Here is a 26,135-nt window from a genome sequence, read left to right as displayed (position 1 = left end):
TTAAATAATTCCAATTGCTAGATAACTTTTTCAGACTACATTTTTTGCATTGCTTAAATTTAAGCAGATAAATACGATATTGCACTTGGTGAATGTTCAATACAGCCAATTTAAAGTACCATGACCACCAGGTTACAGATTCTTATGCTGGAGGTGGGATTAGGTTAGCCATTTTTTTTAAATCAACTGTTCACACTGGGCTGAATGTAATAGCTGATGATTTTGGATCATCGCAAAGCCAGTTTATAGCATTGAGTTTCTATAGTCATGTCTTTCCAGGATGAGATTACTATTCTTTCACTCCATGGCATAGCATTATTAGCTTGCATAACATCTAGCAGATGCAGGTGGAATCTGTTGCAATCACATCATCCATTCTGATTAAAGCACATTAAACTAAAGAAGGGATTGGGCCTGAAACATTGCCTATTTCCTTTGCTTCATAGATGCTGCCTCACCCGCTGAGTTTCTCCAGCACTTTTGTCTACCTTGCACATTAAACACTTTAGCTGAGTGAGCTGTCTTCATACTCATATTCCTTGACATTATATAACCAGTCCAATCACTAATAGACTACTCCATGCATGTAAATTTACTATTTTGACATGCTCTGAATGCAACTTGCATATAAAAGGTACAATAAAAATTATTCGCTAAAGATTATCACTTTACAATGTCAAAAGGATCTCTAAGATAGTCTTCACACATCCTAAATGTGCCGCTGCTGCTGCAAGCAACATTTTCATTGTACCTGCACCTCACTACCTGTGCATATATCTCAATAAACTGATCTGCCATACCAATGAAAGGAATGTTCTATTCTAATAAATATTATTGTGAGCTTAGCAAGTTAAAATTCACAATATTCATATTAACCAGTTTTGATAACACACTTTACGCAATTTGGACTTACTGGACTTTCTCTCTCCCACCTCAGTACTATCTGTCATTGAATAGTTAAAGATACCTTTAAGCCTCAACTTGGAATGTTCAGAAATAAAGACAATAGATTTGAAGAGGAAACAGATTTATAAAAAACAATTACAACAGTAGATACATCTATGTACACATTTAAATGTTTTGAATCACCTATTATCCATTCATTTTTCTTTCAAATACATGAATATGGCTTCCTGTTCGGCCCTCTGGCACATGAGTATGAAAAAATGTTGCTACTTTTATGTAGCTTTTGGTCCTTAGGAATGGTTCAATGTTCTTTGAAGACAAAGAAGCAAAATAATGAGGTTAGATGATGCAAAAAACACAATAGACTCAACACTTTTTTAATCAACTTTACAATGATGTTAACAGGAATGTGTTCATAAATAAAGAGAAGCTAAATGCTTTGGTGGTTGTAAAGGTGGATTAATCCATAGAACTGGATGGGATTTATCCTAGACTGCTACAGGAGGCAAAAGAAAGAGATTGCTGGGACGTTGTCTGTGATTTTTAAATTTAGTCACAAGTCAGATACCATAAGACCATTAACACATAGGAGCATAGTTTAGCCATTCAACGTCATATCTGTTCTGCCATTCAAACATGGCTGTTCTATTATTCGCTCTCAACCCCATTTTCCTGCCTTCTCTCCATAACTTTTGTTGCCCTTACCGATCAAGATGACAACCAGATGGCTGGAGGACAGCAAAGGTGGTCCCCATTTTCAAGAAAGTCAGCAGAAAAGCCTGGCAACGAGAGACCTGCAAGTCTAACATCAGTGGTAGGGAAGGTATGGGAAATATTTTGACGGAGAGCATTAGTGATCACTTGAAAAGACTGACTAATCAAAGACATTTTACATGGTTATATCATGGGCATATCCTGCATGACAAATTTGATTGAATTCCAACCGTTGAGTTCTAACCATTAATCTTTGGTTTCCCATTCCCCTACTCTAATAGAAACACCAAACCAAATATTTTTCTAAATTTGAATAATCTGGCAGGATTCTACAATGTCAATTTAGAATATTATAGTACTTCATCTTTATTATTGGGAAATACTGCTCATTGGCAAGACATGTAATGATAAACTGGGCAACCCACATCCTCTATAACACTGGCCAATTCAAGACAGGGACAAAAACAAGTGTGTGCATACCTGTTCCAAGACATTGAAAATTACGAGATGAGTGGGAAGGGAGGCCTGAGCAGAAAATCTTATGTTCAGCCACGTAAGGGGCTCCTTGAAAAATAAGTCAGCTTCATCAATGTAGGTATTGTTTCCACTCAGGTCCGGAGGGCATTCCAGAAAGTGCATTTTTATTGGGCAATGAACGTAACTGGCGAAGCAAGAAAGAACAAATATTTAAACATCATGCACAAATTGGAAGGAGTATTACTTCTTTATCTGATTAGTGATGTAATGACTTTTCCCAGTTGTGAAAAATACTTGAAGACCCATTCCCATCCACACTCTATTCTTGCTGCTACCATTGGGAAGAAGGTACAGAAGCCTGAGAAAGGTTCAAGAACAGCTTCTTTAATCAACCATCAGGCTCTTGCACCACCCTGCATAACCCTGACCACGATAGTAAACTGAATAAGGGGTTGGCTATTTAGAACGGAAATGAGGAAAAACTTTTTCACCCAGAGTTGTGAATCTGTGGAATTATCTGCCTCAGAAGGCAGTGGAGGCCAATTCTCTGGATGCTTTCAAGAGAGAGTTAGATAGAGCTCTTAAAGATAGCAGAGTCAGGGGATATGGGGAGAAGGCAGGAACAGGGTACTGATTGTGGATGATCAGCCATGATCACAGTGAATGGCGGTGCTGGCTCGAAGGGCCGAACAGCCTACTCCTGCACCTATTGTCTATATTTTTATTGACAATGGACCTTGTCAAAGGTTGCACCAGTTACTTCAACTCACATTGTTCTGGTTTGGTTAACTTGTACAACCGGTAATTTATTGTATATTTATTTGTCGTGTTGTTGCATTCACGTGCCTGTAAAGCTGCAGCAAGTAAAAATTTCATTGTTCCAGTACTCAAACGCTCACCATTCTTAACTTGAATTTACATACTTAGCATACCTGTAGAATGGTGTTGAATGGCAAGGCATCAGAAAGAACAAAGAGGGCTCTTCTTTCTCCAGCTGGGTGTTCGTGCAGAGTTTTTGAGCATATTGCATTACATCTAGTGTCCCACGCTGATGAATTAATCCAGTATATAGAACTAGGCACACGTTGGAAAGAAACAGAAAACTGACTGCTCGTTTCTTCCAAATTTTTAAATTAGCGAGTGAATAGCCTGACATAAATTGGTGGGTTGGGTGTGGGGAGAAAAGGGAAAAGTAAACATTTAATACGTGTTAATGATTGTTTAAAAAATAAATAAATAAATCACATTTTCTTATAGAAAGAGTAGAAAATATAAAGGCCCAACAAACATCCACACAGAGATCTTTATGGACAGCTTTTTGAAGTCAGCTATCAAGGCCAAGCATGCGGAATTGATCACATTATCAGGGCCATTATTTATTTAAATTGTTCATCCAATCTATACTTTTCAAAACCACATTCTTTTTGTGGAAAACTTTTAAAGTTAATTGTTTTTATAAATGAACAGAAGTTACACAAGTGGTTATTTTCTCAAGGTAAAATTATCAACAGAATACATACCACAAAATACCATGCAGATGGGCATTGCCGGATAAATAAATCTGAATTCTTTATGGCTTATGAAGCTGTAATAAAGGACAGTTTTGTAACTGATAGGCATTCTGAATGGCAGGAAATAAAATAACATGTGGATGAACTTAATAAGGCTGTATAACAGTGCATCAACAGTACATCTCCTGGTATATCAGCTCCTATTAATCCCTCAAAAAATATCCTAGATATATTTGGGCTATTAACTACAGTTGGTGGCATTTTATGACCATATTTTCTATATTAATACAGTGACTATATTCTCAACCTGCATTTTTGGTACCAAACTTTTTTTTTTTTTTTTAATTGGTATCAAATCCTGTTTGGGATTCCCAAGGTCATGCAAGGCTTCTTAGCAGTGGATTACTCCAGTACAAATCTGAAGTGGATGGTGAAAGATAAATGGTTTGTATAACTATGTTTAGGAACTGTGGAATTCTCTGCCACAGAAGGAAGTGGAGGCCAATTCACTGGATATTTCAAGAGATTGTTATATTTTGCTCTTAGGGCTAACGGAATCAAGGGATTTGGAAGAAAGAAGGAACAGGGTACTGATTTTCGATGATCAGCCATGGCCTACTCCTGCACCTATTTTCTATGTTTCTTTAATGGTTCTGGTTTTAGTTGTCACTTAGTCACTTTTCTTTACACATGGAGGTACGCACCTATATACAATAATTGTCCAAAGAACTGCAATTAATAAAATTCTGTTCTTCTTGGGCACCAAAAGACATCCATGAATGAAGAATGGCAGATGTGTTCCCATGATGACAGGAAATCCTTGAGTGAAGTACCAGTGCCAAGAATGAGAGCCATAGAATGATCCCAAGTTCTGAATTACATTGAACCTGAGGAAATTCCACTGAACGACAACCCACTGAAATGTGTGAGGGAATGAGAGCGGGGGGGGGGGGGGGGAAAGAGGGGAAAATCAAAGATTTACAGGAATTAATTGTTAGTATTAGCATATTACATATAATTACATTTAATGCTTACAGAATAATACAAGATATATACTAACAAGGAGGAATGAACTCAAATATCCAAGGTCACCCCACCCCAGTATATTTTCTACTCAAAATTGGTTAAATTAACATCTCAGTTTATATTTCTTGTCCTTTTTATTTCCGAATACAAGGAGTTTCATTCATCCCTTTAAGGCAAATCTAAGCAGGGGTGCATAGTTCTATTTTCACAGATACAAATTAATATAGTTAGGATAAATAAATTAATGAGACAATGGACTATAATCCTCTCTCTATTTACCCAGTTTACTCACAGCCAGATTAAAGGCAGGAGTAAAGGAACCTATTTTATAGCCTCGTTAAATCGTACCATTTAACACCAAAAGACATTTCACTTAAAAAAAAACAAGAATAATTTATTTAGCTGGAAATTAAAAAAAATATACAAGTTGTGCATTAGATTTTTTTTCCAAAGGAGGTGCAGGTCATTAAAATTAAGACTGATTAGCTACTCAGGAACACCTCAAATTCCAACACAAATCTATTTTTTTCAAAAGCATGAAAAATGCCCACCTCACCATAAAATATTCGGTCAACGATCAGTGAAAACCCCAGTGACAAGCATCTGCAAAATGAACATAATAACAATGGGAAAAAAAACATTTTGGGGGAAAATACATTTATTAGACCAATCTTAAAACCAATGGCCACATTGGCCTGAAGTCCTCGAGAGGCAGTGCATACTGTTTTTGTGCATCACCGTACAAAATCATAACCTGGGGTGCAACAGCAGAATTATATATGTCCTATAAACCATGGTAACCATGGTAACCAGCTGCTGAGCGTTTCTGCAAAATAATAGTATTTCTAGAAGATTGGTGACAGGGACCCGCCAACAAAACGTACACAATGTGCAATGGGAATAGTTCCCTTCACAAGATGTTTAAAATTGTAAATATTCCACAGGGGAATCAGAAGTACTCTTCTATTTCTTAAGATTTCTGCTACCAGCAGTGAGAAATAATTACATGTCCTAGGTAACCATCCTTCTGGACATTTGCAAGAGGATAAAAGACTTGGACCTGCATTGAGGAATTTGATTTTGTGTGTAAAAATCCAGACTTGTTTAGCTCTGTAACTAATGATTTCAGAGGTCACCTCTTAGGATGAGTCTAATTCAAAGCTGGGTAAGATTCCCGCAAAGAGTAAGCCATATAAGTGAGGGAGGCGGAATCCTAAGTACAACTGCAGAGTGAATAATTTCCATCAAATCAAAAATCTATATGTAGTAAGGAACTGCAGATGCTGGTTTATTCCGAAGATAGACACAAAATGCTGGAGTAATTCAGCGGGTCTGCGCCCCCACTCCACCCCCGTTGTCCAACGAGTTCCACTGTTCGCATCCTTATATCTCTCCCGGTAGCACATCTTCCCCAGCCAACAATAGGCGATTATGAACTCCACCCATCCTGAGGTCATCGGTTACCAGCCCCAATTTGTTGTCCTTTTCTCACCTCCAGTTTCCCACACCACCCCTCAACCCCCACCTCTATCTTTCGTTCTGAAGAAGGGTTCTGACCCAAAACGTCACCTATTCCTTTTCTCCAGAGATGCTGCCTGACCCGCTGCATTACTCCAGCAATATGTTTCTGTCTTAAGTCAAAAATCAAATTTAGTTTAGAGATACAGCATGGAAACAAGTCCTTCGGACCACCAAGTCCACACTGACCATCGATCACCCGTTCACAGTAGTTCTATGTTATCTCACTTTCTCATCCACTCCCTACACTGAAATAGTAAAGTGTTTCTTGTGCTGCTATTTAGAGACCAATTAACCAACAAACAAGCACATCTTTGCGGTGTGGGAGGAAACCCACACGGTCACGGGGAGAACATGCAAACTCCACACAGATAGCACCAAGGTCAGGATTGAACTCAGGTCTCAGGCAATGTGAGGCACCCGGCGCTACCGGTTGAGCCACTATGCAGCTGGTGGAACTTAATAGGTCAAGTTCCTGGACATTCCAGCAAAGGGTACAGTTCCTACATAGGAGTGACCCAAAGACATGATTTGAAATAGTAAAGAGTTGCCTGGGCTGCTATTGTTACAGATCGTTCCTTGCTCCTCCATTGTCACTGGCACTTCTATCTAGCAGCACAGGGCACCACCTTCTCCAGGATATTTAGGATGAGGCAATAAATGTATAACCATATCAGTGACACCTACATAAAGAGATTAGAAAAAAGATCTTCACTGAAGTATCACTTTGCATATCTGGGCTACACTCAATTAATTTCAGCTATACCAGAAATAATTCAGAGCCATGAACATGGGATAGTGAGGAAATTAAGTAGGGAAACAATTAGTGTGTCTCAAGTACACTGGAAATCAGTGAGACCATGTCAACTTTTCAACTCCCTTTACCTACACTAAAAAGAGACTGAAGAAGGGTTCTAACCTGAAACACCACATATTCTTTTTTCCAGAGATGCTATCTGACTTGCTGAATTACTCCAACATTTTGTATCTATCTTATAGCTCCCGTGACTTGTCCTTACAGGCTTTTTTTAAATAATGGCATAACATTATTCCAGTCTACCAATACCTCATGCGTGACTAATAATTAGTTAATAACAATTTTATAAATATCTCTACCAAAAGTTAATCCTTCCATTCGAATCAAGCTTCTCCCATCATGAGATTTTACCATTGATCATTTCGTCAACAACTCTTGTAATGTTTATCCTTTTCATTTCCAGAATAAGCACTGATCTTATCATGAATGCACTTTTAATGTCTTAGCAGTGAAATCATTTTGTTTTGTTACAGTATTCAACAGCAAAAATGACAGAATGGGCTCTTGTGTATAATGTGCCTTATAATGTGTCTCAAATCGTAGGTGTCCGAACGATATGAAGGGAACTCCTCCCTTCTCTTTACATACCCAGCTGGTAGACATTTGTACAAGAGCAGATCCAGTTTCTTCGCTTCTTGCCAGAAATGAGAAAACAACAGTGGCAGCCAAAGAATGACTGCAGTGGGACGCACAACAAATGCAAACGCAGTCAAAGCGAGATATTTCGAACTGTGAATAGAAAAATATAAAATCAGATGCAGGAGACTTACCCAAAGCAGCCTCAAAATTCTTTCACAAATATAAAAAGCATTACTTTAGCCTTATCCCATCTTTCAGCATTAGATATTGCTTCCCTATTCAAATTTATTAAGGTCCCATCTTGTTAGATGAACTCCACTGTTCAATCATAATTTACAGATGGGGTAGCACAACGATTAAGCTGTGTAGAAAGGAACTGCAGATGCTGGTCTATACCGAAGATGGACACAATGTGCTGGAGTAACTCAGTGTGTCAGGCAGCACTTCTGGCATTTAAACCAAAATTAGAATAATCGAACATTTTCCTGACCTGCTTCCAGTCTTTGTACCCTGAAGAGGGTAGTAATAAAATATAAAACTAGTTAGAACAGCTTCCATGCTATTTGTAATAGTTCGCGTACTGCAATACCATGTGAACCAGGAACACAGTTGAGAGAAGTACTAGAAGAAATAAACAAAACAAAAAATTAATATTCATCAAATTCACATAGTCACTTTCTACACACCCAAATATTTTGTTTTTTCTTAAAATTGGCAAGACACCTATGGCAAGCTTTAAACATAATCTGCAAATATTACGAGTTGCCATCCATTCATCTGGTACATAAAAGTAACTTAAACCTGCAATGTTGTTAAATTGAATAAATTATTCAATGAAATCTGAAACCAGAAATGTTAATACCATAGTCATCTTGATTTGATAGTGCATTGCAAAAATGTTGACGTATTCGCAATAATCCTGTTAAAGAAAGGGGTAAATGAAACAGCACTAGTGAGTGCTCCTAAACAGTATGTCCCTCTTAAATAATTCATTGAAATTGCAATGAATTACAAATTCATACCCATTTCTATCTCACTTTTGGTTTGGTAATAGTTTTATTAGCGTTCATAGCACACAAACAGTTAGAATTTGCTTTTATTTTTCTAATACATGGTTCCAAAAGTTTGTCAGTTTGTCCAAAGAATAAGTGCCCTCACATTATAATTTGGTTGTTATGCCAAGAACTATAGATACAATCTACATCAGGGTAGCGGAGCAGGTAGTGGTGGTATATCATAGCTTCAGCCATTTTGGTTGCATCCTGACCTCCATTGTAGAAACAAGGAACTGCAGATGCCGGCTTATTTTAAAAAAAAGGCACAAAGGAGTAACTCAGCGGGTCAGGCAGTATCTCTGGAGAACACGGAGAGGTGACGTTTCGGGTCAGGATTCTTCTTCAGGCTGATTCTGGGGGTGAGCGGAGGGGAGGGGCAAAACAAAGTGTGGCAGGTAATAGATGAACAAAAGCAAGGTGAGGTTTTGATAGACAGATGGTTGGACAAAGGCCAGAGATGAAAAAAGGTGCAAGACAAAAGGATTGAAGAGATGTGAATTGTGAAGTTGGAGAATACATCGTGTTGAAAGGGGAGGGAAGAGATAGGTTGTGAGCCCAGGTGGGGCAAAGGGGAGGGGTGAGGGAGGAAAAGGGGGGGGCATATTGTTAGATAATTCAATGTTCGTCGGGCTGCGAGACAGGATGATCGTCAGGCTGTGGCTATCCCCCAGCTGCCGGCTTGGCTCACCAGCCGCAGAACCTGAAAACCGATCCTGGCCCCTGCTCGTCAAAGAGAGTGCAGGAAGTGGCCATGGCGGAGATAACAAAGGGCCAGTAAGTGGGTCTTTGTGCGCCCTCAAGGCCAACTGCAGGAGGCGCCCCTGGGGCACAAAAGCTGAGGGTGGCCGGGCGAGGAGAGGGACAACAGTTCGCTGGACGATCAATATTGAGCCAACAGCTGGAGCCCCTGCTGCCAGGACAACAGGCCTTTATGGCTATCTGTAGCATGGACTTTGAAAATGGTGCAAAAACCTGCTGTCTCTTGCAGTCTCAATGGGCTATTTCTATCCACTTTGCATTTGATCTAGGATTGTGCTTCAGTAATAATTTACCGAAATTATTATTATTTACAGAGCCAGCATGGACCCGATGGGCCAAATGTCACTTTTTATGTCAGAAAGAAATACTGAGTCATCAAGTACTTTTTCCATAGAAATTCCTCCACGTTCAGCATTTTTGATTCTCACACACAAGCTGGATTCATCAGGATTTTTTTCTACATCAATAATAAGAAAATAAAAATATGCAAACAGCTTACCACCCACTTTGCAACCTCTTCATTTGCCTGTTTTTTCACTACGCAGTATAATGTTACATCGGCCAGTGCTGCCAGAAAAGACTGGACCAGTCGAGGAACCCAGATCTGCAAAACACAATACATGTTTACTGACAGTTTATACCAGAGGGCACATTTCTGATGCAAATTGTAATTTGAGTTTGAGTTTGTTTATTGTCGTGTGCACCGAGGTACAGTGAAAAGCTTTTGTTGCATGCTAACCAGTCAGCGGAAATGAGCCATCCACAGTGTACAGATATATGAATCTTAATGAGTAGGAAGGAACTGCAGATGGTGGTTTACGCCAAAGATAGACACAAAATGCTGTAGTAACTCAACTGGGCAGGCAGCATCTCAGGAAAGAAGGAATGAGTGACAATTCTGTTTTCTGTTCGAGACCCTTCTTCAGACTGAGAGTCAGGGACTAGAGATATGGAATAGTAAGATGTGAAAACGCGAGATCAAAGGGGACGAAGCTCAAGGAAAATGAAGAATGGATCAAAGTCAGCTGAGGGGAAGGGGATACTTAATGAGGGTCACCCTACCCTGGTCTTATTTCTGCTCTCTCAAAGATGTGAAAACTGCACTGCTAGCAAATTGATACCAGGTACAAATGGGACCTTCTGCATATAGTTTGAATTATTTCAATCCTCGGTATCTTGCAGGGCATGGTCCAATTTGTGCTTTAAAGATTTCAGCTAGATACATAGAAAATAGGTGCAGGAGTTGGCCATTCGGCACTTCGAGCCGGCACCGCCATTCAATGTGATCATGGCTAATCATCCACAATCAGTACCCCGTTTCTGCCTACTCCCCATATCCCTTGATTCCACTAGCCCTAAGAGCTCTATCTAACTCTCTTTTGAATGCATCCAGTGAATTTCCTCCACTGCCTTCTGTGACAGAGAAATTCCACAAATTCACAACTCTAGGTGAAAAAGTTTTTCCTCATATCAGTTCAAAATGCTCTACCCCTTATTCTTAAACTGTGGTCCCTGGTTCTGGGCTCCCCCAACCACGGGAACATTTTTCCTGCATCTACCCTGTCCAATCCCTTAATAATTTTATATGTTTCTATAAGATCTCCTCTCATCCTCCTAAATTCCAGTGAATACAAGCACAGTCGTTCCATTCTTTCATCATATGACAGTCCCGCCATCCTTGTGAACTTATGCTGCACAATACTCCAGGTGTGGTCTCACCAGAGCCCTGTACAACTGCAGAAGGATCTCTTTGCTTCTATACTCAAATCCTCTTGTTATGAAGGCCAACATACCATTAGCTTTCTTCACTGCCTACTGTACCTGCATGCTTACTTTCCGTGACTGATGTACAAGGACACACAGGTCTTGTTGCACTTCCCCTTTTCCTAATCTGACCCATTCAGATAATAATCTGCCTTCTTGTTCTTGCCACCAAATATTCATATTATACTACATCTACCATGCATTGCCCACTCACCCAACCTATCCAAGTCACCCTGCATCCTCTTCATAGCTTACACTGTCACCCAGCTTTGTGTCATCTGCAAATTTGCTAATGTTACTTTTAGTTCCTTCATCTAAATCATTAATAAATATCGTAAATAGCTGCGGTCCCAGCACTGAGCCTTGCGGCACCCTACTAGTCACTACCTGCCATTCTGAAACGGACCCGTTAATTCCTACTCTTTGTTTCCTGTCTGCCAACCAATTTTTTTATCCATGTCAATGCCCTACGACCAATACCATGTGCTCTATTTTTGCCCACTAATCTCCCGTGTGGGACCTTATCAAATGTTTTCTGAATGTCCAGATACACTACATCCACTGGCTCTCCCTTATTCATTTTACATTACATCCTCAAAAAATTCTAGAAGATTAGTCAAGCAAGATTTTCCCTTCGTAAATCCATGCTGACTTGGACCGATCCCGTTACTGCTATCCAAATACGCCACTATTACATCTTTATTAATTGACTCCAGCATCTTCCCCAGATGTCAGGCTAACTGGTCCATAATTCCCTGCTTTTCTCCACCCTCCTTTCTTAAAAAGTGGGATAACATTAGCTACCCTCCAATCCTCAGGAACTGATCCAGTATCTATAGAACATTGGAAAATGATCACCAATGCATCCTCAATTTCTAGAGCCACCTCCTTGAGTACACCAGGATGCAGACCACCAGGCCCGAGAGATTTATCAGCCTTCAGTCCCTTCAGTCTACCCAACACCATTTCCTGACTAATGTGAATTTCCTTCAGTTCCTCCGTCACACTAGAACCCCTGTCCCCCAGTACATCTGGGAGATTGGTTCTGTCTTACTTAGTGAAGACAGAACCAAAGTATCTGTTCAACTCGTCTGCCATTTCCTTGTTCCCCATTATAAATTCACCTGTTTCTGTCTTCAAGGGAACCACATTTGTCTTAACTAATCTTTTCCTTCTCACATACCTAAAGAAGCTTTTACTATCCTCCTTTATATTCTTCGCTGCCTTACCTTTGTACTCCTTCCTTGCTCCCCATATTGCCTTTTTAGTTACCTTCTGTTGTTCTTTAAAAGTGTCCCAATCCTCTGGCTGCCCGCTCATCTTTTCTGTTATACATCTTCTCTTTTAGTTTTATACTGTCCTTGACTTCCCTTATCACCCACGGTTGCCTCTTACTTCCCTTAGAATATTTCCTCCTCTTTGGAGTGAAATGATCTTGCAACTTCTGGATTATTCCCAGAAGTTCCTGCCATTGCTGTTCCACCATCATCCCTGCTAGGGTGCCTTTCCAATCAACTTTGGCCAGCTCCTCCCTCATGCCTCCATAGTCCCCTTTGATCGACTGTAATACTGACACTTCTGATTTTACCTTCTCCCTCTCAAATTACAGATTAAAACTTATCATATTATGGTCACTACCTCCTAATGGTTCCTTTACCTTGAGTTCGCTTATCAAATCCGGTTCATTACACAATACCAAATCCAGAATTGCCTTCTCCCTGGTTGGCTCCAGTACAAACTGCTCTAAGGATCCATCTCGGAGCACTCTGCAAACTCCCTTTCTTGGGGTCCAGTACATAACTAATTTTCCCGTCTACCTGCATATTGAAATCTCCCATAACCACCGTAGCATTACCTTCGCTACATGCCAATTTTAACTCCTGATGCAACTTGCATCCTGTATCCAGGCTATTGTTTGGGGGCCTGTAGATAACTCCTATTGGAGTCTTTTTGCCCTTACAATTTCTCAGTTCTATCCACATTGACTCTACATCTTCTGATTCTATGTCACCCCTCGCAAAGGACTGAATTTCATTCCTTACCAACAGAGCTACCCCACCCCCTCTGCCCACCCGTCAGTCTTTTAGATAGGACCTATAACCCTGAATATTCAGTTCCCAACTCCGATCCTCTTGCCGTCATGTCTCTGTAATTCCCGCAACATCAAAACTACCAATCTCTGAGCCCCAACCATATCCACTTCATTTCTTATACTTCGCGCATTCATATCTAACACTTTTAATTTGGTATTCATCTCCCCTCTCACACCGGTTCCTATTTCACCTGACCTTACTCTCTTAACCCTTCTTGAACTTTCCGTCCCATTAATTGGAGTGTCTTTCGTAGCTTTTACTGTACTCTCTTTCCCTTTAACTCCATCCTTATACTTCCCCTTTGACGGCTCGGCCCCTCCCCCCACCGCTATTTAGTTTAAAATGTTCTAAATCTTAATGTCTCAAGCATGGCGGCAGACAGAAAAAAAAATCAAACAATACCCTGACCACTGCACTTGTCTAAGCTTTGAAGCACAGCGTGAAAAGGAAAGTGGAAGGTGAAAACAGAATGTTCAGGATAAATGTCTTGCAATGGTGATGATTTTAAATTAATGTTCAACTTATATCCATCCTTGATTTGTTTTAATGAGAATCATTAAGTGACAACTGGCAAAAGAATGCAACTGGCAAAAGAACTAGAAGCAAAACAAAGGAACTGTATTTTCAAACTAAACCAATAATTTGTTGTGATCTGGAATGTGTTGCCTGACAGGGAGTGGAGAATGAATCAATGTCAATATTCAATGTGGATTTAATAATTTTCTGGAGAAAATAAATATTAATATAAGCAATGAACAAGAATAGGACTAATTGCATAATTTGGCAAAAGTACTGGGGCAGGCGGAATGGGCCCAATGGCTCCTCCGACACTGTGTCATTCACTACATTGATCCAATCAGGAGAAATACAGATAGGTCTCCAAATTGAATGATAGTTTTGCCAATAGGTTTCCCTGTATTTCAATAACATAAATCTCATTTGAGATGTGTCTGATTAGTCAAAAGCAACTGTTTTATTCTTACCAGCAGTTGTACTGTATCCTTCTTGAATATTTGCAACAATTTATAGAAGCTTGCAAAAATCAATGGGTAGGTGTAGCCTCGGAGCTTTTCTTTCCATTCCCAGGTTAAATAACCATACTTGAGAAAGTTAAGAATATTATAAAAAGAATGATATTGATCATCAAAACATGAGCACGACAAACATGAATTAAGAGCAGGAAAATTAGGGCACTCGGCCCTTTAGGTTTTAAGGCAGCAGTAGATTGATATTTGTTAAGCAAGGTGAAAGATTATCATAGTTCGATGGAAACGTGGAGCAAGGTTACTTTCATATCAGCCTTCATCTTTTTAAATGACCAAGCATGCATGAGGGGCCCTGCTCCTGATTTGTATGTTACAATCTACAGAAAAATTGCTTTCACCAAAGAACTGAGGAATTTGGTGTACGTTTAAGAAGGAATTGCAGATGCTGGAAAATCGAAGGTAGACAAAAATGCTGGAGAAACTCAGCGGCTGAGGCAGCATCTATGGAGCGAAGGAAATATGGTTCAGTTTTTAATCTCACGTGAAGATCATATATAAGTAATGCACCTCGACAAGATGCAAAATATGTGCAAAATCCCTCACGTTCAAACAATTGGCATATTTGTGATGAAGAGCCAAAACTTTTTGTTTTCCATTATGCATTTAGTTAGTAAACCCAAAGGATATTTGAAGACCATGTTGTGAGCAACTTCGAGCGTCTGCCAGTACTCATCTGGAACAAAGCTAGTCTGGACCAGAAGGCAGTTCACAGACCTTAAAGCTACTGAGAATATAATTAAATAGGTGTTTGGACCAAATAATCCTGTGTTTAAAAAAAGACAGAAAAAAGACAATTACAAAATATATAAAGCAGCAAAATAAATAAGTCAATCCGTCCAGATGTGTTTACCCAATGGAGACAGAACTCCAGTCACTCCAGAGCTTGAATGATTTAAAGAGTGAATATCCCATTACAAGTATTCATTTAGGATACTGCTCTTAACCCCACACTCCACGTATAAATTACCTTTTTAGTTTGGGAGGAAACCTACTCTTTCCTCAGCTACTTTCTGGCAATGTTACTATTCACTGGAAAAACGTCATTGTGACTAATTGGATAACATTGAGCACACATGATGTAGGTGGTATAATCAGTATGTTCAAGGATAACAAAAATTGGTGGAGCTGTCAATAGCATTGAAGGTTACAGGATGGTGACAATAAGTCAGTGAAATAGGCTGAAAAATGGCAGACAGAAGTTTAATCTGAATAAATACAACATTTTAGCACTAATGAGATTAGGACATACATCACGAATTGCAGGGCCCTCGGGAGTACTGAGGAACAGAGAGACCTTAGTGTGCATGTACAACAATTCTTGAAGTTGGATGTACATGTAGATAATGTGATTAAGGCATAAGGGTTAGTGGCTTTCATTAATCAGGGTACTTAATGCATAAACAGGTTTTGCTCCAACTTTATAAAATACTAGTCAGATCTCAGCTGGAGTACTACCTACTATCTGTAAAATGCCATAGTGCTGGAGAGAGCACCAGAGGAAATTCCACATGATTCTGCCTGGATGCATCATTTCAATTGTAAGGACATTCAAGACAGAATAATTTTGTTTTTTGGACAGCGGACCACCTTAAGAAGAGAAGACATGAATTAGATATATACAATTATAAGGGTATAGCTAGGGTAAACTGCAGAAACTCAGATCCATATCTGAGGCAGGCAAAACTAAAGTCTGTGTTAGGGTATGGGGATTGGGGGCGAGATTTAGGGGGGATCTGAATGCTACTTTTTTTTTAAACCCAGAGAGTGGCAAATACCTTGAATGCACTACCCTACAGTTGTGATGATAGCAGGGTCGCATACTGCATTTTAGAAGTGCTTAGGTAAGCACTTACATCGCCTAGGTTCAGTCGGCTCGCAGCCAAGTGCTAAAGGGATGCGATTAACACTGCAAGATGCCCAGTGGTCAGCCTGGAAGTGGTGGTCTATTTCAATGGTGTATCAGTAAGAACATCAGTAAGAACATTCCCCTTTTGGTTGTGAACAAAAAAACGAATAGAAATAAAATACATAAATAAAAACGGAAAACGTTGGAAGTGCACCACACGTCAGGTGCAATGTGGGAACAGAAGTAGTTATAATTTGCAGAGAGCTGCAGTGAAGTGAACACAGGATAATACACCGAACTATCTGCACAACCTGTACCTCGTCCCTGCTCAGAGTTGGAGCATTCTGCAGCATACAGCGTCGATTTTCTTTTTCTCAGTCTGACGGGCTCTGAAGCAGCGGACCGCCGGGCCCGAAATAAACTGCTCCTGAGCTTCTCCATGCCGACTCCTGCTCTCCATTCAGCGCCTCTTCCCTCGGCTTCCGGACCCCGCCGCCGTCCTCTCCAGCGCGCAGGTGCTGGGCCCGGGGGAGGCGCCATCTCCGCCCTCGGCCGGGGAGCTCCTCCTGCTGGGCCGGGGGAGGCGGCGCCCTCGGACAGGGCCATGCAGGCCAAAGATCCTATAGCAGAGCTCCGCTATAGGATCTTTGATGCAGGCCGCTCCTGAGCACGACAGTTCTCTCTCACCTGCTCTCTCGTCCCACTATAACCATTTCGAGCTGAATGAATTAAAACACATTTAAACGATTACAATCCCAAATAGGTTTGAGCTCCCTAGTCTTTACTCTAAAACAGAGGCTTCATAGGCAATGGACAGAACGCATTTGGTGTTTTGTGGATACTGGAGTAAGCTCAGTCGACTCAGTCGAAATCGTCACCCATTCCTTCTCACTAGAGATGCTGCCTGGTCCACTGAGTTACTACAGCATGTTGTGTAGCTTCGGTTTAAACCAGCATCTGCAGTTCCTTCCTGCACCAATATCTGAGGAATAATGCGCTGGCGCTGGCGAGCATGGAGAGGGTCCAGAGACGGTTTACGAGAACGATCCAGCAATGACTGGGTCAACATATAACATATGGTCTGTACTCGTTGGAGTTTAGATGAATGGGGGCGGGCGGGAGGGAGGTCATTGAAATGTACAGAATAGTGAAAGGCTTGGATAGAGTGGATGTAGATAGGATGTTTTCACTAGTTGGAGAGTCTAGGAGTAGAGGTTAAAACCTCAGAATCAAATGATGTTGTTTTAGGAAGTACATGAGGAGGGATTTCTTTAGGCAGAGGTTGGTGAATTTGTGGAATTCTTTGCCACAGAAGGCTGTGGAGGCCAAGTCAGTGGATACTCTTAAGGCAGAAATAGATAGATTATTGATTAGTACAGGCGTCAGAGGTTATGGGGAGAAGGCAGGAGAATGGGATTGAGAGGGAGAGATAGATCAGCCATGGTTGAATGGGTGAATGGACTCGATGGGCCGAACGGCCTAATTCAGCTCCTATCACTAATGACCTTATGAAAGACTACAAATCCCATGATGCTGCTTCTCACCGCGCATGCGCAGATTCCTAATAGAGCGTCACTGGCCTGACCTGATTGGCTCCGCCTTGAGAAACGTCATTGAGCCCCTGAACCAATCAGAGTGTCGTTGGGCTGGGATGAGAGTGGGTTGAGAGCGATGGTCTATAGCGGGGATCCCAGGACAGGAGTTAGTGGGTAAGTCCTTACTCCCTCAAAAGCTTGATAAAATGCTTGTTTACGTGCCAAATGCAACTTTAAGAATATATTTCTTGACCGAGTGTTAGAAATTGCTAAATCTTTTTTTCCCCTTAAATGCAAGTGATTCATCCATAAATATTTCATCTTAAAAATCTATTTTTTTAGATTTAGAGACAAAAAGCTACACCTGAAACAGTCTTTGAACGACGTATCTGTTAAGGGGGGATTGGAAATTTCCTTGTTTTGGAGAAAGTTAGTGAATGCAAACTTACTAGTTTTGTTAAAGTTTGTATTGTTTATTTTATGTGAGTCACAGATCTAACGTTGTACTGAAGCAGTCGCCGCGAAACATCGATCGTCCCCAGCAAACGTTTCAGACATTTCCTCCCCTGCACCCATTAACTTCACCAAGATCATACTTAAAGCACAGCTCACCATAATTTCGAGTTGCCTGTCCAAAGTCTATTGACCAAGTGCAGACACTTTGTCTGTACTTGGTCAATAGTCATCTAAGAGCGAACGTAGTCAAATTCGAGAATGTTGCGTTCGTACTATTGGATCGCTTCCCATAATGAACACACCAGAATACACGATATTCTTAAATCACTAGTCCAGCCCGTTAACCAATGCCACATCACTTAATTAATTGTTGATGTATAAAGCAAAATATGTGACAAAACCTGACCATGGAAGTTCCGGAATTCAATCCCTAAGAAATATGGTCTACCTTAAACTAAAAGTTGCAAGCACTTGTTAGACGATCAAAGTCCCAGCTGTGACGATAGTTGTCAAAACAAATTCTTGTAACTGCATTTGTTCACTTAACTTCTCCCGAAGCTCTGAAGCCCACAGAATGAATACACAACTTTAAGCAGATGTTCACGAGGATATATGCAAGGAGAAAAAAAAAGATTTACCTACCATCTCTCAGTCAGGACTTTATATAATAATATATGTACTCCGCCACATTTTTGCACTGCTGCAAACTTCATATCCACTTTCGCTGGAAGCTCATACTGCCATCCAGTCAAGCACGACGGTCACATCATCCAGTGTACACCACACTCGGAGTATGTTAGATATGGGATGTTGGTGAATGGGGAATTGCGATAGCTGTTACTAATGTCACACTTGGGTGAGTACTTGTGGACTGCCAAGTGAGAAAAAACTTCTCTAGATTTCTACCTCGGTCTCCTTTGCTGCTTACTTGGTGGTAAGTTATGTGTCTGTCCTCCAGTTGTGTAGCAGTCTATCTTAAATCTGGTCATGCACTCCACTGAATACTTTGGGTCTCCTCCTGAACAATACAGGGAAGTAATTCAGCATGCCAGTGGTTTGCTCTGTTACATTTTGTATGGTAATGGGGTTGTCAACTGTGTATGAATTGTATACCAGCGTTGTCATCATGTCATAGGTAAGTATCCCATGCTGGCTACTGGCTACCTTTTGAAATCCTATAATGCTCAGATGTAGCTTGTGCAGTGGACTACAACGGAAAGAGGGCAATACCAACCTCTCAAGTTCCATGAGTTGATTATTTATGGTCAACCACACGCTATATGTTCAGGAGTGTTTCTTTTGAGTGCCAGCACATAAATGGTGTACCATGCCCACAATGCTACATCTGTGATCAGACATTCTGCTCCACAGCAAAACTAGTAATTCTGGCAAAATCATGAGCCACCTCTGCCAACTGAACTCTAGTAACAGTGAATGAAATGTAGTTCCTGTGAATCCTGTCCTCCCTTTCGCAAGAGAACAGCAAACTAAATGTTGCAAACACCACTCTCCTATTGACTTTTGCAATGGTGCAAAGTACCAAACTGTTGTATAATCGCAGAAATCACTAATAACAAATAAATTTAGCAACAACTAACCAGCGACTAGTTAATAATCCCTTCCAAAAATCCTGGTTGGTATCCTTTCTGCTGTGTTCATCTCAGAAGCTGGGAGGGTGCTATTCGATACACTGAAAGTACGATGACAGCAATGGCATAAATTCAGCCTGGCATTTGCTACTTTGTTGACTGAATGTAAGCAAATGCTTTTGTTAATATGCTTTCTATTGTGATTTGTCCACACAAATGTGCTGAGTGCCATCTAACCGTTTTGAAATACAAGGGCTTCTATTAAATGGAAGCTAAAATCTTTCCTTGTTGTGTCTTTGCAGGTTTAACAGAATCTAAAAAAAATAAAATGGGTTAACTTTGCATATAAATGCTCCTGTTTTATAACAGAAAGATTAGTTAATTGGACTGTAAAAAAGTAGGCTGGGTAACTGAAACGGGGGGGAAAAGCATTTGGGTTAGGGTGAATGGATGTTGTGGGTGGGATATGAACATGCCTATCTTACCTTGTGAGACTGAAAACCTGTCTCCAACCAATCTGAGAATCCAGCTAGAATCCATTTCCTAATTCAGGTGGGATGCTAACAATAACCAGTGGCACAGCCACCACATCATATTTTGTATTCTGCTAACCATACATTGTTGGAGATCATCTTGCATGTAATTTGATTTTCTTTCTCCATGGTCTTTCTGGGTTTTTTTTAAACTTGATGTAGGTTTTAATCTACCTTGCCTATTAATGTCATCTGTGCCAATTGCCATGGCTGCTGAGGGAGAGACCACAACACTTGCAAAACTTCTGCACCTGATTTTCCTGTCCACATTCTGGGGGATGCAGATATGGGTGACATTTATATCCGGTAGGTGTCTTTCCTCTTTGCTGCACCAATTCCTTTCGAGAATTGTGACTTGTTTCAGGTAGAGCCCCAACAATGGACAAAGTTTTGCTGGAATTAGCCAATAGTACTGTGGAAGACCTTCACAAGAGGGACTCCAGTAGTTTAAGAAAGCAGCTTGTCCTTCTCAGGGACTTTTTAAAAATTAATTTCAGAATCAGGGCTTTACTGACCAGACCACAATTTATTGCTCATGGCGAACTATCCATGAAGATTCTTTGATTAGCTGCTTTTTCAAAAAATACTGCAATCATTCTGCTGAAGGTATTTCCACTGTGCTTTTGGGTAGGGATTTCCAGGATTTAGACCAATGTCAAAAAAACAGCAACATAAGTGAGCATGGTGAGTAACTGTGTCAGGATGTTGGTGTTCTTGTTTATTGGCTGCCTTATCCTGCTTGGCGGAGGGTGCTGTCAAAATAGCCAAAGTGAATAATTGCAATATATTTTGTAGCCAGTATAGACTGCAAACCAACTTTCTCCAGCATCTTTGTCTATCTTTGATGTTCCCAGTATCTGCAGTTCTTTCTTACACACCACTGTATTCCAATCAATGTTTAGGGTTAATAGGGTAGCAATCAAGTGTATTGCTTTGATTTGAATGGTGCTGAGGTTATGAAGTGTTACATTAAGTCCTAGAGGAACATCTTGGTTCCTGGTTGATTTAGTTAACTTTACCATGCTCTCAATTCACTTGTACTATCTCTGACACCTCTGAACCCTTTTCTGATCTCTCTAATTCCATCACAGGGAACAGATTATCGATTAGCATCTACTACAAATCCACGGACATCCACAGTTCCTGCCTTCTCCTCATACCCTTTGACTCAGCTAGCCCTAAGAGCTAATTATCTAGACTACACCTCCTCACACCCTGCCTCTTGCAAAGACGCCATCCCGTACCCTCAATTTCTCTATCCCCACGTCTGCTCCCAAGATTAGACTTTTCATTCTAGTACGTCAGATGTCTTTTCTTTTAGTAATAGTCCACCCCTTCCACCCCCCCCCCCGCTGTCATAGATGGATCCCTCACATACGTCACCTCAGTGTTCTGAAGTTCTGCTCTCACTACCCCCAGATGGAACAAGGATAGTTCACCTGGTCTTCACCTTTCACCTCATCAGCTTCTGCATCCATCACATCATTACCTGCCAACTCCAACAATATCCCACCGCCAGTCACATCTTCCCATCCACATCCCTTTCCGCCTTCCACACAGACCACCCCCTCCACATCTCCTTGGTTCACTAATTCATTTCCACCCTTCAGTTATTTATCCCAGCAACTGCAGGAGATGCAACATCTGTCCCTATAGCTTCTCCCCCACATCAATCCAGGGACCCGAGCAGTCCTTCCAAATGAGACAGAAGTTCACATGCACCTCCTCGAAGCTCATCTACTGCATTCTCAATGTTGCCACCTTTACACCAGTGAGACTAAGCGTAGGGTCAGTGACTGCTTCACCGAACTCTTGTGCTTGGTCCACCAAGGCCTACCGGATCTCTCGGTTGCTAACTATTTAAAGTCCTCCTCCCATTCCCATACTGATCTTTCTGTCCTGGGCCTCCTCCATTGCTCGAGTGAAGCCACACGCAGCCTGGAGAAGCAACACCTCATATTCCACTTTGGTAACCTACAATCCAATGGCATGAACATTAAATTCTCCAGCTAACCACTCCTCTCCCCTGTACCCCACTTGACGTGCATCAATTTCTCCCCTCTTCCCCCCCCCCCCCCCCCCACTCAACCAACATTCCTTCCTCTAGCTTCACAATTTGCAATACCAATCCTCATCCTGCACCTTTTGTCTTTTCATCTCTGGCCTTTGTCCAATCATCTGCCTATAAAACCCCACCTCCTCCCCTTGCATTACCTATCACTTCCCAGGCTTTGTCCTGCCCCCTTCTCTTCCAGCTTTCCTCTCCCCCACTACAATCAGTCTGAAGGGTCCCGTCACGAAACACCACCTATCCATGTTCGCCAGAGATGCTTCTTGATTAGCATGGGTGTTAGATGTTATGGGGAGAAGGCAGGAGAATGGGGTTAAGAGGGGAAAGATAGATCAGCCATGATTGAATGGCGGAGTAGACTTGATGGGCCAAATTATGCTCCTATCACTTATGAACGTATGCTGCCTGACCCGCCAAGGTACTTGACTTTTTTCAATGTAAGCATTGAAGGTTATTCATGGGTAATTGCATTTATCTTCTTCACTATCGCACTTACAATGAAAATAGCATAAGACATCATTTTTCTGACTAGTTGGTGATGATGGGTTGGGGCGGTGTGGTGATAGTGGGGGGATGGGGAGGTATGGCAGTGGGGGGGCTGTAGGGTCTCCCTTTACTATTAGAAGCAACTGTCCGTTTTGAATGTTCTCCTCAGAGTTAATATCATTGTTCCGTTCTGCAGGTTTTATCATGGGCAGCAATCTCACCAGACACACGTTTGGCTTCATCCAGAGCAAACTCTTTCCATCCTACTTTCACCTAGGGTGTGCCTGCGCATTCTTTAACTTAATCATCTTTGCGCTGCATCATCCCAGTGAACGGTTAAACGAAGAGGAGACATTTCAGGTACCATGCACAGTACTGATCAACTGCATAAGTGATTTATAATGAATATGTAATGAATGCAAAGACGGGTAGCATTGGGAATGATGTCCATAGAAGTCTCTTTTCAATTGTGGAGCTGGATCTTGCTCATTCCATTTTTTTTCATTGTGAGTTTGAATCGTGCACAAGGTCTGTATGTAACTTCACGTTGCGAGTGGTGCAGGGGTGCAGCTCATTTTCCTTGCCTTTGTGGTCAATCGACCGATTGACCAAATAGTGCCAGCACAACAACCTGGCTCTCAACATCAGTAAAACCAAGGAACTGATTGTGGACTTTGGAAGGGGAAGGATGAGGACCTACAATCCTGTTTATATCAATGGAACGATGGTGGAGAGGGTCAAAAACTTCAAGTTCCTGGGCGTGCATATTTCCGAAGATCTTTCCTGGACCCAGCACACTGATGCAATTATAAAGAATGCACATCAGCGACTCTACTTCCTGAGAAGATTATGGAGATTCGGCATGTCAAAGAGAATTCTCCTGAACTTCTACAGGTGCACAGTAGAGAGCGTCATCGGGACGACAGATGGCACAATGGGCTAAGTGTTCGGCTGGCGACCGGAAGGTGGCCGGTTCGAATCCCGCTTGGAGTGTATACTGTCGTTGTGCCCTTGGGCAAGACACTTCACCCACCTTTGCCTGTGTGTGAATGTGTGTGAGTGATTGGTGGTGGTCGGAGGGGCCGTAGGCGCAGAATGGCAGCCACGCTTCCGTCAGTCTGCCCCAGGGCAGCTGTGGCTACAGAAATAGCTTACCACCACCGAGTGTGACTGAGGAGTGAATGAATAATGTGATGTAAAGCGCCTTGAGTATTAGAAAGGCGCTATATAGATCCCATCCATTATTATTATTATTAGAGCATACTGACTGGTTGCACCGTGGCCTGGTTCGGCAACTTGAACGTCCAGGAGCGGAAAAGACTGCAAAAAGTTGTGACCACTGCCCAGTCCATCACCGACTTTGACCTCCCCACCATCGAAGGGATCTATTAAAGTCACTGCTTCAAAAAGGCAGCCAACATCATCAAAGACCCACACCATCCTGGCCACACACTCATTTCACCATTGCTATCGGGAAGATACAGAAGCCTGAAAACTGTAACATCCAGGTTCAGGAACAGCTTCTTCCCTACAGCCATCAGGCTATTAAACACAACAAATAAGCACTGAAATGCAACAGATTATCATTATTATTGCACTGTATTTGTTATTTATTGAGATTGAGTATGTGTGCATGTATATATACACACACTGAACTTTTTTTCTTCTCCTGTTATGTATTATGTTTACATATTCTGTTGTGCTGCAGCAAGCAAGAATTCCATTGTCCTATCTGGGACATATGATAATAAAACAGTCTTGTCTCTAGAGTCCTGAGATGATCTCCATTACAGCCAATTGTTTTACTGTGGTTGAAATGCACTCTGGTATCTGATTTTATTTCAGACATTGAGTTGGGAAGTTCAAGTTCATATTAGAAGGTTTCTATTATATTTCTTGACTGGACACAAGCACTTTTATTTATTGCCAATTTCTGGAATGCCCACTTCTGTCCATTATTGGAGGGCGAGGGAAGTGTATGCAAACCTGTCATTCTATCCAGAGCATCTTTAACACTGTCCTTTAAAACAAATAGTGGAGGGCTTTGTTATTATGTAGACAGCAGTAATCATGTTGAAGAATGTAAATTGTTAAGTTATGTCTGCTCACTTGCAGATGCCTGTTATGGCACCTTATCTATGCATAACAAGCTATGCAGATATGTTATATTCTCAGTCTATTTTGAAGAGGATTTAATATCCTAAGTAGTAGTTGTTAGGGGGCTTTTTTTTTTGTCAAATATGCAATGTTATCCATCTGTGAGATGTCTGTGCTCTTTGTAACCCACAATAGATATTACCCTTCATTAAATTGATAGCAGAGTAGGAATCGACTTTAGTCAGAGGTACTGATTCATACTGTTTATGCCATTTTCTTACAGATTATAATTTTGTTCATTTGTGTGGCTTTTGCTGCACTCAACGCTCAATGGTTTGGGCAGATAACCTCTGAAATCATGGCCGACATGCATCTGATTGAAAAGAGTTGTGGGCTTGGTCAGGATATCGGAATGTCAACCAACAGAGAGGCCTACAACCAGCTGAAAGAGAGCAACCTCAAATACAAGGCGTTTTCTAACCAACTTGCACTGTATCACAATGTCTCCTCTTCATGTAATCTGTGTTGTCTTATTTGTAATGGGATAAGTTTGTACTACATGGCAGCCAATTTATCCAGATTATAAAAATGGTAAGAGTAAAATACCCAAAGGAATGGTGACACATATGGAGAAGTTTTATTTTTAAATCAGAACTTGAAATGTAAATCACTGCCTTGTTGACTGGGGGACAGCAAACCAAATGGATCTCTCCACCATTATTGTTTTAAGTATCAACAGCACAACTACAGCATGTAAATAAAGAAGTGAATCCAAAATCTTTGAACTCAGAATATTTTATTGCATTACTTAGGCCAGCTGGGATCATTGAGGTAGTTCTTCTGGCCAGCTCTGTCTTTGTTGCTTGCCAGGGTAATGTGTAATGATGGGTATGCATGTGGTCTTTCATTCCCTTCCTCACAATTTAGAAACATAGAAAATAGGTGCAGGAGTAGGCCATTCGGCCCTTCGAGCAGCACTGCCATTCAATATGATCATGGCTGATCATCCAACTCAGTATCCTGTACCTGCCTTCTCTCATATAACCATATAACAATTACAGCACGGAAACAGGCCATCTCGACCCCTCTAGTCCGTGCCGAACACATAATCTCCCCTAGTCCCATATACCTGCGCTCAGACCATAACCCTCCATTCCTTTCCCATCCATATAACTATCCAATTTATTTTTAAATGATAAAAACGAACCTGCCTCCACCACCTTCACTGGAAGCTCATTCCACACAGCTACCACTCTC

General features: G+C 41.2%; 2 protein-coding genes across 7 annotated transcripts; one reads left to right on the top strand and one right to left on the bottom strand.

The window, feature by feature from the left end:
* Window positions 1-1,010: 1,010 nt before the first annotated feature.
* pigb (phosphatidylinositol glycan anchor biosynthesis class B) lies at window positions 1,011-16,714 on the bottom strand. 3 transcript variants are annotated; one of them, XM_033028782.1, is made up of 12 exons: window positions 16,423-16,711; window positions 14,893-15,028; window positions 14,203-14,320; window positions 9,862-9,966; window positions 8,039-8,169; window positions 7,558-7,698; window positions 5,186-5,237; window positions 4,313-4,524; window positions 3,618-3,682; window positions 3,030-3,246; window positions 2,101-2,281; window positions 1,011-1,215 (listed from the first exon to the last, which is right to left on the bottom strand). In XM_033028782.1, the coding sequence occupies exons 1-12, from the start codon at window positions 16,649-16,651 to the stop codon at window positions 1,093-1,095; spliced, it is 1,710 nt and encodes a 569-aa protein (XP_032884673.1). In that variant the 5' UTR covers window positions 16,652-16,711; the 3' UTR covers window positions 1,011-1,092. The 3 variants fall into 3 exon arrangements, with proteins under 3 accessions (XP_032884673.1, XP_032884674.1, XP_032884676.1); XM_033028783.1 differs by having other exon boundaries at window positions 16,429-16,710; XM_033028785.1 differs by lacking the exon at window positions 7,558-7,698 and having other exon boundaries at window positions 16,423-16,714.
* Window positions 16,715-17,740: 1,026 nt separating this feature from the next.
* On the top strand, window positions 17,741-25,655 carry LOC116977905 (transmembrane protein 205-like). Of its 4 annotated transcripts, XM_033028780.1 has the most exons (5): window positions 17,802-17,820; window positions 19,767-19,856; window positions 20,387-20,530; window positions 22,978-23,141; window positions 25,162-25,655. In XM_033028780.1, exons 3-5 carry the CDS (start codon window positions 20,410-20,412, stop codon window positions 25,462-25,464), a joined length of 588 nt encoding a protein of 195 aa, XP_032884671.1. In that variant the 5' UTR covers window positions 17,802-17,820; window positions 19,767-19,856; window positions 20,387-20,409; the 3' UTR covers window positions 25,465-25,655. The 4 variants fall into 4 exon arrangements, with proteins under 4 accessions (XP_032884672.1, XP_032884671.1, XP_032884669.1 ...); XM_033028781.1 differs by lacking the exon at window positions 19,767-19,856 and having other exon boundaries at window positions 17,741-17,820; XM_033028778.1 differs by lacking the exons at window positions 17,802-17,820; window positions 19,767-19,856 and adding an exon at window positions 18,931-18,958.
* The last annotated feature ends 480 nt before the right edge of the window (window positions 25,656-26,135 follow it).

The sequence above is a fragment of the Amblyraja radiata genome, chromosome 10 (assembly GCF_010909765.2).
Source record: "Amblyraja radiata isolate CabotCenter1 chromosome 10, sAmbRad1.1.pri, whole genome shotgun sequence".
In the NCBI taxonomy this organism is placed as follows: domain Eukaryota; kingdom Metazoa; phylum Chordata; class Chondrichthyes; order Rajiformes; family Rajidae; genus Amblyraja; species Amblyraja radiata.
The sequence above is the reverse complement of the archived record's forward strand: the minus strand, read 5'-3'. Positions and strand labels throughout refer to the sequence as shown.

Excerpts from the sequence above, each read along its gene's own strand:
- pigb (XM_033028782.1), bottom strand. The coding sequence starts at position 16,651 with ATGGCGCCTCCCCCGGGCCCAGCACCTGCGCGCTGGAGAGGACGGCGG. Across the intron at positions 9,967-14,202 it reads AGGATACAGTACAACTGCTG|ATCTGGGTTCCTCGACTGGT; the intron begins GTAAGAATAAAA and ends TGTGTTTTGCAG. Across the intron at positions 3,247-3,617 it reads CATCTGCATGGTATTTTGTG|GCTATTCACTCGCTAATTTA; the intron begins GTATGTATTCTG and ends AATTTATGTCAG.
- LOC116977905 (XM_033028778.1), top strand. Across the intron at positions 20,531-22,977 it reads ATGGGTGACATTTATATCCG|GTTTTATCATGGGCAGCAAT; the intron begins GTAGGTGTCTTT and ends TCCGTTCTGCAG. Across the intron at positions 23,142-25,161 it reads ACGAAGAGGAGACATTTCAG|ATTATAATTTTGTTCATTTG; the intron begins GTACCATGCACA and ends ATTTTCTTACAG.